Raw genomic sequence first — 20,214 nt, 5'->3', positions numbered from 1 at the left:
GGAAGCAGGAAATCTTGTAAAGAGCCTGTTCCAATACCAAGAGTGACAAGGGCCTTTGGCTACATGGCAGAATCCGAATAGGACAGGGATAGTCAGTTAAAAAACATTTAGGAGGTAAAACTGATGGGACTTTAATGATCGAGATGAAGTGAAAAAGTAGATATGGAAATGTGTGATTTTTATAAACCTCTAAGTGTTTTTATTTTTAAACACAAGATTCTTAACCTCCTTCTAATGCTTGGCAGGTCATGTTTTAAAACAGGCTTAAGATTTCTTTTAGTTTCATGCTTATGGGAACATCTACACATATGTTCTCCCCACATTATTCTGAATCAGTGAAAATGTTGGATAAGGTTATCTCATTGACATGGATAATCCTTCTACACTCGAAGACTCAAATATAACATGCTTATGAAATCAACATACCTGTGCTTTCATACGTGTTTTACTTTCAGACTTCTTAGGACGGTTATAAACAAATAAAACACTTTTATTGTTTTGGACTTACTAGAACAATTCAAGTCATTTACAAAACTGGAGAAAACCCTCCGTCAGTTCCCAACAAATTAGCCCATGAACACATGCTTAGTTAGCGTGCAGCTCCTCATTTGTTTTCCCTGGCAATGAGACAAATAAGATGGGTCCTGCACACAAATGACAATAAGGAAGGGAGGAGCCTGTGTTCCAGGTGTTAGTGAGTAATGAGTGGGTGTTACCAAGCACACCCAGAAATGAGCTATTTCCATAACTCTTCAGTAACAACCTACTAGTAGCAGAAAACCTGTTAGAATGTAGGAAAGATTAGGGTGTTGTCTTTGTCTGAAAGAATCTAATTATATTTTATTTCTCCCTTTCTCCTCTTTGTGTTAAGAAAACAGGCCCTCATGCACAATGGAATGGGATGTTTATCTTTCTTTGTCAGGTGGATGCTATCTAATACTTATAAATATTATACAACATACTGGAGCTAATTAGTCCTGGGAGAAATTAGTCCAAGCAAATTAATCACTGGTATTCACTGTGGAATTTCATTGTCTTGTGGCTCAGAGATTAGTTAGTGCTTCTCCTGCTTTCTCATTTTCTGCTACAAGGAATTCATCCATGATGGTAAGAATGGCTTGTTAAGAGCCTACCTCAATTTTTCCAGTTGCCTTCCCTGGGTAGAGGTGAGCACATGGCTTAGACAATGGTCCAAGCAGAGGGCTTCAGGTTAAGTTGGGGCATCTCAACTTTTTCCCCACTTGGAGGATAAAAGTATACCTGATAGGTAGGGTCCTCTTACCGTTACAGGAGAACGTGCACTGCAAGCACTGAGCATCGATATCTGCTGTTTCTTCCTCTACCTGTGTAACGCATCAAGAGCCTTGAGGCATAGTCATAGGCTAAAATGTTTTATTTCATGGCACTCTTGACAAGTTATGCAATGAGAAGGTGTGGCGATGACTTTTTGTTCTTCCTATGTTTTAATCTTAAATTTGTGGAGAGATTGAAGTCAGCACTTGGAAGATCTAGTACTTGTAAATTCTATTTCTCTGGAGGACCACACTGTTAGGGTATGGGTGCTTAAGGGCAGCAGGCACTGTCAAGACCAGAATTTATACCCCAAATCACAGAAATTGTAGTGAACAGCTTGGCATGGCACTTGCAGTTTGCAATGTACTGAAATGTGCATTTTTTGTGTGTAATTCTCACACACATTCTATAGGTTATAATTATTGCTATTCATAAATGGGGAACTAAAGATATTTAACACTCCCAAAGCCACATAGCTACGAAGGAACACATGCCCTGACTTAATTTCTTACACCTCCCAGCACCTCAGCTGACTTCTCTGCAAGATGTTTCAAGGTGAGGCCTAATGTGATAAGTGGAATTTTCAGACCATTAAGTCTAGACATTTATCCTAGTATTGCTATCCTAAAAGATTAAAATCATAAAGCCAACTCCATTACATGCAACTCTATTCCAACTTTAGAAAGTCTATGGGAAGCCAAACTGTGTTTCGCAGAAATGGTCTAAGGAGACAATATTGAAAATTTCTTTTGAAATGTACCTTATGTGACTTACAGCATAACCTCTCTGTGCCTTTGTTTTTTCAACAATGAAATGGGGAAGTGATTCCTATTTTGTAATATTGTTCTATTAAAAATAATCTCTTAAAGCAATTAGAATCTTATCTAAACCATAGTAGGTGCTCAATAAGTACTTTTTATTGGCTAGGCTTTATATATGGCAGTTTTCTAAAATGTGGACTGTAAATGTAGGGTGATACTGGACTCTCCCCACAAAAAATGAAAAACATGAATTTAATAGTCACCATGTGTCACTATAAAAATGCCTAATAAAAAGGAAAACAAGCCTACCACCTATAATGCTGAACTGTAAATCTAATTTGTAACATACTCAAAATGTACACAGCCTCTGAAGGTATTTTCTTTCTGTATCTTACAAAATGACACATTTAGATTGTTGTTGAAAAATATGCAATAATAAAGAATTGGGAAATCTGAAAGTTAATTTGAGTTTCTCTCAGCTTGTATTTGAACATAGCTCTCCACATCCATTTATAGATAATTTCTATCTACTTGGATGACCAATTTTTCTGGAACATTGTCATATAATATACATAAGCACTTGATTCTTTGGAGGAAATATTACTATATTTCATGTTTTGCCAGTGTCCAAGTGACATTGCACATTTTTCACTATTTGGGTCTGGAAAAATGCAGATTCCTGAAACAATTATTGCATCATTTCTGTTTGCACTTTTTTTTTCCTTTCTTATATTTCACTTTTACTTTGTATCTTAGTTATTTTCTGATGTATTTTTATTTTCTAACTTAATGCTTCTATAAATTCTCAACTACATCTTATTCATCTTTATATCCTCTCTATATCTTGCACTCTTGCCTTGTACATACACACATAAATTATTTTATGAATAATATTTCTTCTTATTATTAATTTAATGAGATGAATGTTAACCAATAAAATGGAAGAATACAAAAATTGAAGTTTGTGCGTATATATGTATGTATGTGTGTGCTAGTAATGGAATACCTAACTCAAAGTGACCAAAATGGTAAAGGAATGTGTTGACTTACATAAATAAAAGTCTAAATGTAGCACAGACTTAAACTATTAGAACTGTTGGAGGAATTTGTGATGCCATTTAAGGTTGTTGCTCCATTTCTCAATGATTTGCCAGGGCTCTATCTTTCTATTGTTGAATCTATCTTTTGGGTAGTTTTTGCAGCAAAAATGCTAAGCCGATGACTACCTGATCTTAAAAGGGCTACCAGGTTCTTTCTCTTTCACATCAGAGTTGGGAAGGGGATATCTCTTACCACAAATATCCATTGAAATGCATCCCTGGTTGAGAAAATTTTTAATGGACACATGTCCGTTTCTGTCTATGAACTAATCCCTGCTGACTCAGCATGACAGGTGGTGATAGATATGGTCCTAAGGCAACATTACAATCAAGAAAATGGGAAGAGCCTAAAGTTCAAGTAGGGTTCAATACCGACCAAATCAGAAACACTGAACAATTTTGGTAGAAGGTAGGGAAGCAAGATAGGTAATGAATTTGCACTATAATTACATGGTAGTTTGAACTCCTAGAGTTGTAAAAGTAAAGTTGAAATTTCCCAAAGTTGGAATTACTAAACATGCAAAAAGTGGTAAAACCCAGAGCCACATGAGCTTTAAATTTAAAAACACAATGTTTTCATGTGAATACTATTTGAATAAAATTTTTCCCTGCTTTTATTTTTGTAAAACCAATTCTAATGAGTCACTATGAAAATAAAAGAATTTTATAAAATATTCAAAGTAATCTCTTCACTTCATTTTTCCTTCTCAAAATGAAAACAAACAAACACAAAACCCCCAGCTACTCAAGTTTTATAAGCATTATATAATTTTTAAGGTCTCTATGGATCCTTTGGATTACACAAGAGGTAAAACCACATTTGCATTCAGTTTTGTTGAGTCACAAAATAGCTAAAAAATTACCTGTAAGAGCAATTCTCATCCTTGTCAAGCTAATAAGGTGAATCTCATTGTCCCATTCCTTTAAGAAACTAATGGAGCCTCAGATAAGTATAGAGCACTCCCCACACCCACCAAGCTACTTGACCAAACACCCAGTGGCCTAGGGCCATGGCTGTGCCTCCAATGTCCTCACCTGGACTTATTCTTTGGTTGGCATTCACCCAGCTAAAGCACTCTGAATTCTTCCCTGTAGCGTGTCCACTTTCCCTGTCTTTTTTCTTTCCTCAAAAGCTTTCATCCTTCACCTCCAGTCACTACAACAATACCCAATGCACTACCAAATAAACAAATAAATACATCCTCAAGGATCAGGAATTCTCTTAATTTTCATGTGTTATGCTAATCTTGTACTAATGAGAAATAATTAAAGTGCAATGCCTAAGCTTCTTTATCCAGACTGCCTATGAAAAACAATAGAGAAAATGACTCTACTATTTTCCTTTTAAAATGTCTTAATGGTATTAATAGGGATTTATGGTCAGCTTGGAGGAAATAAGTTCACCCAACTGTTGTTAGAACAGACAGGATTTTCTGCTTTCCCTTCCAGCCTGCAGCTACTGAAGGGAATAACAGGAGAAACTTCTTTCACTGCTGTTGCTCAACAGATGGGCAGAACTTCAGTGCCCCATTCCGGCTTGCCATTCCTGCTGTCCTCAGCATAGCATTGCAAGGGGTGTGGACCTCACCCAGCAAAGAGAATTTAAAGAGGTCTAAGGATTAGATTGCCATCATTACTTTCGAATACTAGTGTTTCCATAGAGATTTAGTTTAACAAAAAAGATAAAAACATATATTAATGTTCTTTACTTCTTTCTGCAATCTAAAAAAATGTTTCTCCCTTTTCCTCTACCCTGTCCATTTCACCAGGATTTATATAAATTTAGAAACATGTAGAGAGAGAGAGAGATGGACAATAGAGATAGATGATAGATAGATAGATAGATAGATAGATAGATAGATAGATAGATGATAGATAGGGTATGGGTTTCCTCCATTTATTTTTATTTTTGTAGTTGTGTATGGACAGCATGCCTTTATTTTGTTTATTAACTGGCATTCCCAGATCCTTTCCACTGGAGTTTATGTTAAAAGGCACATCGAATACATACTATTTGCTTAAGGTGGAAATCACTATAACACTGGTACCAGAGAAGTGGTACTTCCAAAAATCCAAAGGGACCATATTAATTCAGAATGTAAAAGTGTCTCTTATCTTTAAACCACACAAGTATGTACCCATGTGGGATACTGCCACAAAGGATTCATGCTGTCAATTGGGGACTGACAAGGAATACATCTTAAGGATTGTGAAAATAAAAACCAAATACTCTAATCCTCAAAAATTCTAATTTATTTTAATTTGAGATCCAAAAACATCAAAGCCATCAAATTGTCTTTAGTTTCCACTTTTTAAAGATTGTTTACTTAGCAAAGGAAGGCATTCTAATGGACTTCCTAGAACCTCTTGGTTTTTTATGTGTAAAGAAGCTGATTGCTTTTTGAAGGAATTACTTTTGAGCATACAATTTTTCATATTTAAAAGAGAGATTGAGAGAAAAAAATAAGCCTGTGCTGAATAAGCGTTGCTACTAGCACACATCTCTTAAATACACACATTCAAAAGCTAGTTTTTAATCCTATTTTTTAGCATGCACTCTGAATTTGGAAGGAAATTCCACCAGATTCACCTTGATTTGTATCCTGTTATTTCTGATAAGCAAGCATGTGTATATAAACTTTCACACACATATGCAAGCATATGCTGCCAGAAAAAAATTGGACACATTTACCATTTAGAAATAATGAACCTCATCTCCCTCAAAGGCACAAGCTAGTCTCTAATTCTGAACTTTCTGAGTACCATCCATATCAATATTATACATTTCATCATTTATATCTCTAAATAAAGCAAAGGTATTGGAATCTTGGTGGTGAGGTCTGACTTTTTTTTAAACTAAAACATTGAATAAGATTATTAACCTCATTTCCAAATATAGGTACTATATTTTTTATATTTATTTTTTGTAAAACCAATTCTAATGAGTCACTATGTTGTGAGAAAAAAAATATGTTGTGAGAAAAAAAATATGTTCTGGTTTATATTTACATTAATCTACAACTTGAATATGCTCTATTGGTTATCTGTAAGAACTTAAATCTGTTCACAATTGAAAAATGATAGCTTTGAGTTGATTGATGATTAAATAAATGATATTGGATACTGATGAAGAATGAGTCAATACTTGAAAATAAAAGACAAAGGAAAAAAAATGGAACATGTGGAAACCAGGTTTTTATCTGATAAAGTCAAGAAAGGGATAGATATATTTTTAAATCATCTCATACCATCATATGAAAATAATAAAATTTAATTTTGCTTTCTTTTTGGCTTATTATTTTTGGTTCCTTATCAAAGTTACCCATATTTCTGGCATCTCATTGTTTATTGACTTTCATCATTTTATCCCATGACAATTCCGCTCAACTATGTTTCCACTATTTTGTTGTTGTGGTTGTTGTTCATTTTCAACTATTCTATTTTATCTCATTTCCAGATGTGGACAAGGATGGAAGGGAAATCGATGCCACATCAAGTTTCACTCTCCTACTTCAGATGTCATGTACAGTCAGAACAGTAGGTGACATGATGACTGAAAAATGGCTTGATTTGGGGTCTTTAATGTTTTTCACTTTATATATATATATATTTTTTTTTTCACCCATTTGAAATTCTAGACATCTGGACGCTTCTGGGTATTGGATTGGCATTCCTGATGACTCATGTTATAGTTGCCATCTTGTATTGTCTTGCAAACAGAAAAGGACCAGTCAGGTAAGCGATCCCTTTAATTGTTCAATGAAGTATAAGTAACAGAAGAATTTTCTGAAATGGAAAAGGAGAGGAAGATACCAGCAGCTGCACTACCCAAAGCTAAATGATGGATGGGATCCAAGAGGGAGAGACTGAGATTATGACATTGTTCACAGACTGAAAACAGATCAGGAGCTGTATACACCCTCCTGGTAGTACCTGAGGAAGGCAGCAGAACCACAGTAGTGACCCTTTCTTGGCTTATACAGGGTGGCTGGTCTCAGCTGGCCTCTCAGCACTGATGTTTTAAGCCAAGACTCCCATGGCATGAGCAATACACAAAGAAGAGGCTAAGAACAGTTGGCTAAGAACATTTCTGAAGGAAATCTGCATCCTGGGCTCATGCATAAAACTCAGAGGCCCTTTACAATCTACAGAGATATTTAGGATCCAAAGCTTTCTACCCATCACTCATCTTCTCATCACCAGTATAGGTTACAATTCACCCCCAAAATGAAATCATTGACTTCCCCATAAATATAGCAAGATAAGGGCTCACAACAAGATTGCATAAGACTTTAAGAAATTAAAAAATGCATCACCTCCTGCACACCTGAGTTTGTGGTCAGAGATGTATACCTACTGCAACATTGCCATGTCAATCAATCATTTTCCTGGTGTCAACTTGTGGGTCCCACCTGGTAATTTCCTGAGATCTTCCGCTTGAAATCATGTTAATTAGCACACATGCATCTTGATATCATGAATTCAGGAAAGTTATTACAGAAGTATGGTGTCCCTTTCCAAGGAAGATCCAACATTAATAATCTATTACCATTAAGAAAATCTGTATGGGTGGGCGGGGAGGACACTGTGGCCAGTGTCTCATTAAGGGGTCCTTCTTCCTGCCCAGGATAATATTAGCTACCCTAAGACTTACAATATCAAATAACTAGTAAATAAGAAAGCCACAAACACTCAAAAATATTTACAAACGTGAAGCCCCTAATAGATCTAGTCCACATGGGCACTGGAACTAGACAGGCAAAAGATGGCTCCTGTGATTTATTTAAGGGGGTACATCAAAGGCAGGGATAAAGTTTCAAGGGCAGAGTCTTGTTTTGTGATGTCTTGCAGTCCTCAGGTTGATTGACATCTGGGCAGGTCACGCCCATGTCAAGGGCTGTGTGGGATCTTTGGCAGAGCTTGAGGGGGAAGTTCACCTGCTTCAGTTCCTGTGGGGGGTGCCATGGGGAGTTCCCAATGCCAGACCTAGCCCCTCAGGAGGCTACTAAGCGCAACAGTCCACACACAGCTCAGGGACGGCTTGTGACAAAGATCTTACCATGTGTTAATTTTAAAGTACTTTGCATGTTTATGTGGCTAAAATATGTCAGGCAATGTAAAGATAAACATGAATGAGAAGCCATCTGAACTTTAAAAAAGTGTTTAATCTAGTGGGAGAAATAGACACATAGTGAAATACTGCTTGTGTGCTAGATTATACTTGTTTATTAGTTGGGATTCTCCAGAATCCAAAGATAGAGAGCTAGAGAGATAGATATCTTTTATTTATCTCTTCAAATACAGGAAGAGGGAGATACTGACTTATTTTAAGGAACTAAGTCATGCAGTTGTGAGACCTGGCAAGCAGGAACCCCGTAGGACAGGAAATTCAGGAGTTGTGGTGCAGCCTGGAATCCCAAATCTGCAGAGCAAGCCTGCAGGTTGGAAACTGGGACAGGGTTTCTGTGTTTTCTTGAGGCAGAATTCTTTCTTCTCCAGGAAATTTCAGTCTCTGTTCTTGAGGCCCACCCAAGTTGTGGGTGAGTAAAAAAGTAAGTTGCTTTATGTGAACATTTACAATCAGTTGACTTTACTCAGTCAACTGTAAATGTTTAGCACATCAAAAAAAAAAAAAAAAAAAAAAAAAAAGCACCTTCTTAGCAGCATCTAGATGGGTATTTGACAAAACAACCGGGCAAGGTGCCATTGCCTGACGAAGCTGACACATAAAGTTAATCATCCCAGTATATAAACAAGTTGTCATATCCAACAAGCAGCAAGAGCACTTGGAAGGAATCCTAAATTTTACTCCTTCAAATTTGTATTAGAAACCTATATTGGAGGCTATCGAGAGGTTCCCAGGCAAATGGCAGCAGCACTATGCCACAGGCTGACAAAGCCACCTTCCTCTCTTTGTCAATTTCTTTCATTCATTTGTGTTCTTTCTCTTCTTTGCTCTTCATCCCTTTCTTGGCTAAACTTTATTTCTGTTTTCCCTTTCCCTATTTCTTAATCCATCTTACCTTAATTTTCCTCCTGTCACCTGCCTGTCCTTCATCTCCCCTTCTTCCCATCACCTATTGCATACTCCCAGCTTTATCTATATATCTGCTTCCCTTCCATAAGAAGATCTGCACATTCTCCACGGAGGATGTCATTCACTTCCAAGGTTTCCAATGCCATCTGAATGTGAATGGATTTAAGTCTTCTTTCTCTTACTGAAATTCTTTTCTGCATTCCAGATCTATACCATGCTTTCAACTATTTGCTAAACCTTTTCTATATAATTTTTCTCTAACATGCATGAGGTTCGTGCCCATCATTTCCATATCCTGAAGCCTATCTTTGAAGTCCTAGGTGAAGAGGTAAGATCATTATTTGAAATGAAAAGCTGAAATATAACTGAGTTTATCATCCAACCAGAACTCTAATCTGAAAAGAACAATCCCTCTTGCACAAATGTCACAGAAATTGAAATAAAATCAGCCACACCCATTAAATAAGAGCTTCCAAGGACCATACATTCTAATGAACTGCCCAAACTACCAATAATCGGGGTAAGACACACTGTCTGAGGCTTACTAAAGGAAGTGGAACCATCTCCACTGATGGCCTTCAGTCTCTCATCTCTCCAGTCTAAAGAGAGAAGTAGGGAAAAAAAGGGAGAATATGGGTTCCTGAAGTCATTGTCATTAAAGTAAGGCAGTATTTGTGGTGAGGAGTTTTTAACCTATTTCTCTGGGTGAGAAATGGAAAAGGAGAGGAAAATACCAGCAGCTGCACTACCCAAAGCTAAATGATGGATGGGCTCCAAGAGAATTAATAGATAAAATTGTTTGTGTCTAGCAAAAAAATAAAAATAAAAAAAAAATAAAAAAATAAAAAACCTGGAAAATCTTCCAACTCTGCTTTCAAGGCCTGCAAGAGTTTTTGACTTGTGTACCCTAAGCAGATGGACATAAACACAACTTTCAGTTTAAAACTTTGTAAGGGGATGGCCAAGAGTGTCCTGCACCAGCTTGGCTGAGAATGATAAGGTTATAATGTACCTAGGAAGAATGGTGATGAGAGAGAGTGGAAAATCATACTGTAACTCAGTTTTGCACAACTCTCAGAAGATGAGAGGCTTCCATTGGTCCATTTGAAGTTGCAAAAAAAAAAAAAAAACAGAGATAAATTGGAGTTGTAGGTTGAACAGACAGCTGCCAGTTCCCATGAAGTGATATCCCTGGAAAGGGTATTAGGAGAAGGTCTGGGCTGAAGGCAGACACCACTGTCTTTTTGTTTTTTAATTTTTTTATTAGTGCATTACAGTTGTACATAATAGTGGGGGTTCATTTTGACATAATCATACATGCATGGAGTTTAATTTGCTCCATTTCAGTTCTAGGGGTTCCTTTTTTCTGCCTCTTCTTCTATCCCCCTTTGTTCTGCAGATCTTCCTTCTACTTATTCATTTACTTTCTTAAATTGGTGCTTGATAGGTATACATAATGGTGGAATTCACTTTGCTATATTCATATATGTATGTAGTATAATTTTGTCAAATTCAACTGTGCATTTCCTCCCTTTTCCTGTCCCTCTTTCTTCCCTCTTGATCTCCCTCCTCTACTCCACTGATCTCCCCTCTACTCTCATGAGATCCACCCCACACCTTTTTCCCTTTCTGTGTTGTTCTAGCTTCCACACATGAGATAAAGTATATAATCTTTGACAATAGATGCTAATTTTAGATCTTTAGGATAAATATGGAGGAGTAGGAGAACAGGGTCATATGATGATTCCATTCCTAGTCTTTGGAGGAATCTCCACACTGCTCTCCAAAGTGGTTGCTCTAATTTGCCATGCCACTAATAATGTATGGGTGTGCCTTTTTTCTACATCCTCACCAGCATTTATTATTTGCATTCTTGATTATTGCCATTCTAATCAGATTTTCCTGATTTCCAGGGGTTAGACATTTTTTTTCATATATTTGTAACCCATGTGTATTTCTTCTGACAAAGCTGTCTTTTAAAAGGTGTTCAATAATGGAAGGGACCCAAATGAAGTTCATTTCCACTTGAACATGAAATCTATACATATCAAGGAGTTATCAAGAAGGAAAATGATTACACAACAGGAGGCATCTCCCTCCCCTTGATAGGTGACAGTTTGATAAGAAGATTTCAGACTCAACCTTTTGTGCCTGCACCATAGAGCTAAAGTGGGTTGTTTCAATTCAAACCGTGAACCTTACCCTCTTCCTTATTTCAAGAATTAGCCCTGGTCTAAGTTCAAGTCTACAGTGGAAAGACAGGAGACAAATAGAGAATGAAATCTGATATTATTTTGCAGCTTTAAAGTGGATTGGATTAAATGTCCATCATTAAGAGTGACCCTAAAAATATAAAATTTGCTTAACATAAGTTAGCTGAGCCAAGGAGAAAGGCAGCTGATAGAATGTGGAGGAGATGAATGACTGCAACCAAACAACAACATCAAAATAGAAGCCCTTTAAAGTGTTTAAGATTCTTTCTTGAGACCACTCAATTGGTTAACCCCAGTCTTGGGCTCTACTACATAATAGAAGCAGGTGAGATCCAAAATAGCATCTCTATCTCTGATCCTCTTATTTACCTCCCTGTTCTCTTCTGTCTCTAGTATTTTGTCTCTCTGATTTCCAAAAATCCCAAAACAAAAGTTTTTATTTCCCATTACTACCAAAACCAAATATCACAAAAGACTGTATCTTCAGTCTTATTGACATCTCCTTAGTCACCCATTCCACACCCTTTCCTGAGACCACAATGAAGTTCTTCCTCTAGGGACTGGAGAGGAAGTCCCACAAAAGAAACAGACCAGCCTGGAACCAGTACTGGCAGAGCAAAACCAGAGCCGTCACCACTCCCTCTCCAGGGTCTTCTTCTGCAGGGAGGATGCCTACCCTGGGGCCTCAGAGTCTTCTCAAGGGTCTGTGAGACAGACAGGTTTGCATATGGTCAGATTTCATGCATTCCCTTTCAGAAGGAATCTAAGGAAGGAAGGTGCCTCTGGCCTGCCCATCTCTTTTCTCATTTCAATTTCTCTCTGGTGTCCTCCTGTTTATCCAGCACCATCATGAATCTTACTAAAATAAATAGTTTATGGGAAAGAGACATCCCCTGGTGGGGAAAACAGAAGAATAATCCGAGAATGCACCCACCCCAGAGACTGAGATTTGAGATAAGCATAGTGAAAGGGGAACAAGAGATCAACCTCTGCCGAGTTTCTCTGTTCTCTCTGCTCCTCTTTGCTCTGCTCTGCTTTGCTTTCTTTTCTATTCTCTCTCTTGCCACCCTCCCCATCAACCCTCCACTTAGAATTAGAAATCACAATCAATAGAGACAATTGGATAGATAACAGGACTGGCTTTGTCATTTATGTCAGATAGCCTAATGATAATTTCTGGAATTTTAAGGAGTTCAATCTAAATTTTCACAATTTCATAAAAGAGTATTTGAAGAATTTTTGTAATATCAAATATTTTAGAAATGTAAAAATCTATGAATGTTAGATGATAACTTTAAAATGTAAAGGGGGATGCATGGTTTTGCAAACTTATTTTATGGAGCACTTACATGACAAAGTTCAAGGACCACTAATCAAGTTTAATTTTCTACTGTTTTCACCCTTCTGTATCCTGTCCTTGAGAAAAATCTCACCATTCCCCAAAGCACGTGGATTTTCAAATCCTCTGCCATGTAGTTGTATATTCTGAAACCATGGGGGTATTTTTTTTTTTTTTTTGCCATCCTATCATGATTAGTTACTGAAAATGTTGTATTCAACAACAGCTTACATGCAGGGAGGATGCCTACCCTGGGGCAGGATCAATAACACATACATGGCTGCAGGAAGACCTTATCATATAGCCAACACTTATCATATAGTCAATTTAGCTATTTCCTTATCTTCCTATCCCCAGTACCTTAGCATTGTATGCATAATTAGTACCCAATGTGTGATTACGAATGATTAACTGTACATTATTGAGAATTATTTATACTTCTCAGCATCACCAAAAGCCATTGTCTGAATCCACTGATTACATTCAAATAAAGTTATTACACATCAAATTTCCAAATAAGTCTCTTTTTTCCTAAAGTTGTATGAAATGTCTGACCAAGCAATAGTTAAACGAAATAACAATGGTTCAAATTAAAAATAATGCCCAAACCTCAAGATTTAAGAATTATGTGAGCAAGAAATGATCACGCTCTCAAAATAAATTTGAGCCAAAACATTTTTTAATTAAATTTTAAGAAAAGAATCTGTAGCGTGTGGGTGTGGTGTTGCACTCCTTTAATTCCAGTGGCTTGGGAAGCTGAGGCAGGAGGATTGCAAGTTCAGAGCCAGCCTTAGAAACTTAGCGAGACACTGTCTCAAAAAAATAAAGAGATGGAGATGTATGCAATGGGTAAGTGCCACTAAGTTCAATCCCTAGTACCAAAAAAAAAGAAAGAAAGAAAAGAAAATCTGTATCACAAGAGATCCTTCAGTAACTTGAAAGAAAATTTTTAATTAATTTTTTCAAGCACATAGTATGGAGATTGTATGCTTAGACAATGCTAGGCACAGGAACAAGCCTTTTAAAATTGCTGTTAGAGGTTTGATTTCCTGGATTTTATTATGTTTTCCATGACCCTTCTTTTAGCAACTTGCCACTTTGATTACAGGAAAAAGAAAACAACTCCAACTGTCTCAATCAAAATAAAGAATTTAGTGGAAAGACACAAGATGCTTCATAGAGCTCAAGGGTAAGGATGAATGAGTTGGGGGCCTCAGGAAGACATGGACAGTTCAGTTTTTCCTTTGCCTCTCTCCTCTGATTCCTTTTGCTGGTCTGCTTTGTGATTCTCTCTGCAGGTGTATTTCCTCTACTTCAGTCCATGGAACAAAATGATATTCACTAAAGGATAATAGTAGTCACTCATTATCTTTCTAGACCTTTAGAATGATGGTCTCTTTCTCTTATTGTTCATGTTGCATATTCCAAAGGAAAACCTTCTGATTAACCAACTTGTGTAGAATTCCTATTTCTTAGAAAAAAGCACACATGGGTAAAATATGGGACAGGATCAATAACACCACATGGCTGCAGGAAGACCATTTCAAAGCCCTGTAGTGGTACAAATGGGCCAATAAGATCATTATGAAAGGTATCTGTAAGGTATCTACTATATTATCTGGCCCAAAGTGGACTGGAATTTTATTCATGACCCTTTAGGTGACTCATCCAATATGGCAATCTCATAGTAAGAGAAAAGATATGTGATCCTCAAATCTATACCCATAAATCAAGATTAAAGGATATAAATAGTGAACTATTTATTCTTCTTTTGAATGCAGCTGTATTATAACTGCTGCTTTCCTATTTTGGACTTTATGGGTCTTTGCCTGGGAAAAAATTTGCAATAAATAACTGTTCTTTACCCTGCATTGGGGCATAGGCTGCTAAAATATTATGCTAACTTAATAAATAATAAAAGTTAAAAATGAAGAAACCTATTTAGCTATACTAAGAAATAAATATGTCTATATGAATAAAAATTTGAAAGGTTTAGACCTGAAATTTTCCTAAACAATTTTACAGAATTTAAATTAGCTCAGGCTACTGTTACAAAATACCATTGACTGGATGGCTTAAATAATAGATGTTTATTTTTTACAGTTTTGATGGTTGAAAAATTCTAGATCTAGGTAGAGATTTAATTCTTGAGGAGGCCTCTCTTTCTGGCTTGTAGGTTCTTTTCTTGCTGTGTCCTCACAGGGCAGAGACAGTAAAAGCAGGTGTGTCTTCCTCTCCTTATTAATCTCATTATGAGGGCTTTATCTCATGGTCTTATGTAAACCTAGTTACCTCTCGGAAGCCCGGTCTCCTAATACCATCAGTGTATACATGTAGTATATAATAGAGGAAAAAGATTGATTACAGGAAAAAGAAAACAACCAATATGGTTCCTATTTCTCTTCTTTCTCCCTCCCTCCCTTCTTTTCTCTTTTTCTTCTTTCCTATGTAAGTGTGTACCACATTGGAAGGATTCTTGGGTAGGCAATTATAAGCTGTGCATGTAATCTTGAGCAGGTCTCTTAATTCAATTGCAGGAGCATTTATTTATTTATTTTTCTTTTGTGCTGGTCTTCAGAGGGTACAAAGATGTATTCATTAATATCACCACTTTCTGGCTTATACTCAATTCTAATATGTTTGATTCTGATGAGTACAATGATACAAATGTAAACAAAAATCCTACAGGATAACATGACAGGAAAGAATGAAAGAAAATGATGGTTGTTTATATTTTTGATAAGAAAAGAAGGAGAGAGGATTAGAATTCCAAATCCTGGACCTGCTGCCTACATCCCAATGGAGAATACAGGTTATTCTTTGAGATTCTTAAATGAGTGGCACATGGTCCCTAAATAAAATATCCATGTCCATAATATCAAATTCTGTCTGCAAGAATTGGTATGATAATGTGAATCTTTGAAGGCAGAAGTTTAGTTGCTATTCAAGTTTGAGATCCCTGGATAGGCCTAACCTGGGCCCAGCAATGAATATTTATTCTTAGCAAAAAATCAAAACCTTGCTTACTCTGTGCCTCAAGGCATTCAGCTGCTTTTTAAGACAAGAGTGTTACTAGTGAGCTTGGCCTGGTCCCAGAAATGAATACTTAGCTTTAACAAACTGGAATTCCACTAGCACAATGGTCAAGGTGATCTCGTAATGCATATAAAACCTGTGCTCTCTCCGCACATACACACATGCATTCACCCACAAGAAATACAGCTGTTCTCACAGTTTGAGATCCACAAACTCAACTCCCAGATCCCATTCCCCTCTGTGTATATTGGCCACACTCTGCCAACCCTGCTGAATGTTAACTTAGAGCCAGAAAAAAGAAATTGAGAGCATGGCTTTCAAATCTTACGCTTCAAAGGAGTGTTGGACCACCAATGTGGTTTCTATTTCTCTTCTTTCTCCCTCCCTCCCTTCTTTTCTCTTTTTCTTCTTTCCTATGTTAAAGAGAAGCCCTAAGCAACCTACTCTCTGATAATTTTCCCTTAATCCCCGCCCTTGTTTTCTTATTCTGTAGTGATAGAAAAAAAAGAGCCACAGAGAGGCCTCAAAGAAAATAGTTTTTCCATGCTCATAAAACAATCTACTACTCATAAAACATTTTTTTTTTTTGTCCAAAGAGTTGATGAAGGTAGAACTTATATTCAGAGGTGGAATGACAGGCACCCAAAATAAGCCTTGATATATTACCTAAAAGCCTTGGTGGGATGCAGCAATTGAGATGGATGCATTGAGGGTTATAAAAAGGGGATGGTGTCTGTACTCAGCAATTTGAAGGATGAAGAAACCTGGAGATGAGTAAAGGGGGTTCCAAAAACATAAAAGAAAACATGAAAGGCTGTGGCTTCAAAAATGGTGCATACAGCTGCAGAGTATAGGAAGGGAATCAAGTAGATCTCACTTAGAAAAGTATATTGTAGAGAGATTGTTAAGGATTTGAAATGCCCACTAGAGAGATTTCAGTTTATTGTTTAAATAAAGAAACAAAAGGCCAAGCATTATCTTCTGTCTGCCCTAACAAATCCATCCTTGAAAACAGAATGGATAGGGGCAAGGGTTATATATCAGGAGGCTGGCCTTTATGAATTCCACTAAAAAGCCTTCTTGTTATCGTTGTTGTATTTGGCCTAAGCAGAGCATGCTGGGAAAGGAAAGAGAGGAAGAGCTGGGTATTCCTCACTACCTCCCTGCAAATGGTTGCTTAAAATGAGAAGTCTGTCAGTAGATTCTACTCTGTCTCATCCTAGTTCCATTTCTTCTTTTTTCTTTCTTCTTCTAGCTTAAAGTGGTGACAAGTCTGATGTTACCTGCCCCATGTACTTCACTATTCTTTATAATTTCTCTCTATTCTGGTCAAATCCTTGTAAACTGACAGTTTATCAAACACTCCTCAAATTTTCCAATTTGAGTGTAGGCAATTTCCCAATTGGACGCTGTGTAATACGATCCAGGAAAGTGTCTTAAGTAAAAGAATGACAAAATATATCTTGGTTTTTTAAAAAAGAAAGCAGAGTATTAAAAATAGATTAGAAAATATGAAGAGAGAGATTGTCAATCTAAGGACACCAGCCTGTTCCTGAGATTCAGATGAGAGATGACTAAACCTGGGAAAGTGGGGACAGCCAATATAGGAGGTCAGAAAAAAAGCAAGTATTTGTGATGATTCCAGGGTTTTACACTTGCATGGTTGATAATGCTGAGACCCCAAAACTCAGGAAGAAAATAGGTTTGGGTAATAGAAAAATAAATTTTAATATCCTACATTTTCTTATGTATCAAATGATGAAATTGGACTATACCAGTTTTCCCCAAGACTTCTTTCATATTTAGGTTATTCCTAATAACTGAATTTTTTAAATAATTATTTTTCTAACAGATTTAATTTTATCATTTCATAAGCAAAAAATTATTCTTGAAATCATAGATTTTTAGGCCACTTATAAATGTTTTTCTGTCAAACCTTTATTACGAAATGCAACAATATAATTAAAATGTTTGTGTTGAATATGTTGATCTGTTATATAACCAGTGTTATGCTTGTTACATATGAGAAATGATAAATCAATTTATTTTTTAAGTTTTTCCCTCCAGTTTTGAAAATGACTCTTTGCAATAAAATATTGTGCTCAGTTCTTTGGGGGCCTAACTATTCCCTGCTTATAATGTTATTGCATTAAACCTTTCAACTATTAGAATACCTTTAATCTCACTGAGTAGTATCCTACTATTATCTCTATACCACAATTCTGCAAGTTAATGCTTAATTTTTTTTAAAGGTGTCTAACTTAAAAATTAAGATTAGATGAGCCACTTGACAAATCTATCTGCATAATGGTCTTTCCCACACGACTGACCAATGATTAACAATGTCTGCGACTTGGTTGTAATTCTACTGGCTGATAAATCTTTGGACAAATCAGAGATAGCACTGTTTGTTTTGTCTTGCACCCTGCTTAACATATGGTGAGTGTTTCGTAAATAACACACAGGGCAAATGAAAAACCAGTGGGTAGGATCTGAAGACTTGAAAAATAATACATCAAAGTCTTGGATTCAGGCTGCATGGGCTGAACAGGTCCAAGATGTAGAATTTGTGATACCAACTGCCACCGTTCCAGATGAATCGTGAACACACAGGATTTATTGATCAAAAGGGGACAGAACAAATTTCCAGAAATGCTAGGTTTACCTTTTTTCTTCACCAGAAAAACAAAACAAAAAAAGGGAATACTTCCACAAACACCATGTTCAAAACAGGTAACCTCTGCCATCCTGTTCAAGTCAGCCTGGGAAGAATTAACCACTCCTACCTCGGAGCTTCCTGAGCACTTTGTTCTCAAGCTTGTTTTCCATCCAGCTCATTGACTTTTGGTTTAGTTTCTCCCATAACAGATTGTGAGCATCTTGATGGCAAATCCTTGTCCTATTCATATTTATATCCCTAAGCTCCACAAATGGCAGAGAGGAATTCATCTCAGTAAATATTTGTTAAAATTTGATTTCTCAGCCTGTCTACACTTGGGTATTGGAACCCAAATAAACATTTTATATTCCAAAGGCAATACTCTACTTTCCCTTAATGCTCCAGAATTTATTCATACAAGAATCTGGCAGACAATTTAAAAAGTTGGGATGTCCTTGATGAATATAGTGAAGAATTTTCTTCAAAGTTGAGTGATCTTCCTATTATGTGGGTGATCAAAGGAAATCTAAAGAAATGACAGATGATACCTACCTGTATGCCCCTTGGCAGCATTGTTACTGGGCTCTATGATGGGCTAAATTTTTGTCCATGATTGGGATTGTAAATCCTAGACTTTTAATGAGGGATAGGAAGGAATACAAAAAACCTCTAACTGTATGTATTCATAATCTATGGAAAGAACAGAGCACAAAAAAATATCTAGACATTTTAGACAGGAAATTTAATTTAGTAAATGAATGTGTTAAGTCTGTTCCATGTAGTCCTCACTGTTCAATTTGGATGGTCATGTTTGTGAGTTTTTTTTTTTTTTTTTTTCTGGAGTCTTTTAAAAGCAGCCTCATATCTGACAACTTAGTTGCAAATTCTACTTAAAGAAATGTTACTATTCTTGTTCTATTTTTCTAGAAAAGCCACTTACAAATGACTTTATGATTAACTCTTTTCAAGAAAGTAAAATCATATTTACAAAAAAAAAAATTTCACATGGACTCAAAATGATTTTTCATTTTATGTCTCAGGAACACATGATGTAATGTAAACTTTATTGGTGTGTGGAAATGTATTTGTGCATTGCTGTTGCTAAGTATCTTATTCTGAATCCATTGTCATTGGACATAAACTCCAAAGAGTCTAAGGAATAGTGTCTATGTTAAAAATGTAAAGATGACTTTCTAACAGCCCCATATTCTAATTATTTGGCTTAAAGATAATCATTTCATTGTTGTTAGTTTGCCAGTATAGTAACTCTGGCAGAGATGAGACAGGAGTAAAGGCATTTTTTAACATCTTCCTTCTGTTGCTATAAATCTTACATAGCAAGAACACAACATTCCATCCCCTGACATATTTCTAGGTTGCATTTGTTTCTTCATGTTCAAGCAATCAGAGTAGACAAATGTGTTGTAGGAGAATCAAGTGCTCCTCTGAAGAGTTAACCTGTTTAAATAAAGTCCAGGAAGGCAGTAAAGGTAAGTGAGGTGTTTTATTAGGCAGTAAATCATTATAGTTTCATCATAGCATATAGCAAATATACTTAGCACCTTTAACTAGAGATTCAGAATTCTAAATGTTATGATTTATTAATGTTGCTAGAGACTAGAGATTGAAGGATATTAGTTTCTTAATTTTTCTTTAATATCTGCTTTGTTATTCTCCAAAAAGACTCTTTTGGTTTTCAGATCTTCAGTCACACCATTTTTCCTTAAAAGGATCCTCAGGGACATGCCTACAATTTCAGATTCTGTTTACTGTGTT

The 20,214-nt window shown here is 36.4% G+C and overlaps 1 protein-coding gene across 1 annotated transcript in view; it reads left to right on the top strand.

Moving 5' to 3' along the window:
* The window catches only part of Malrd1 (MAM and LDL receptor class A domain containing 1), a 638,713-nt gene that overhangs the window by 595,488 nt on the left and 23,011 nt on the right, over positions 1 to 20,214 (top strand). Inside the window, exons 37-38 of the mRNA XM_076872892.1 lie at positions 6,612 to 6,691; positions 6,793 to 6,889. Of these exons, the coding sequence (XP_076729007.1) occupies positions 6,612 to 6,691; positions 6,793 to 6,889 (177 nt within the window). The remainder of the gene's footprint in view (positions 1 to 6,611; positions 6,692 to 6,792; positions 6,890 to 20,214) is intronic.

Source organism: Callospermophilus lateralis, chromosome 13 (genome assembly GCF_048772815.1).
Source record: "Callospermophilus lateralis isolate mCalLat2 chromosome 13, mCalLat2.hap1, whole genome shotgun sequence".
Classification (NCBI taxonomy): Eukaryota; Metazoa; Chordata; class Mammalia; order Rodentia; family Sciuridae; genus Callospermophilus; species Callospermophilus lateralis.
This window is presented reverse-complemented; position numbering and strand designations above follow the sequence as displayed.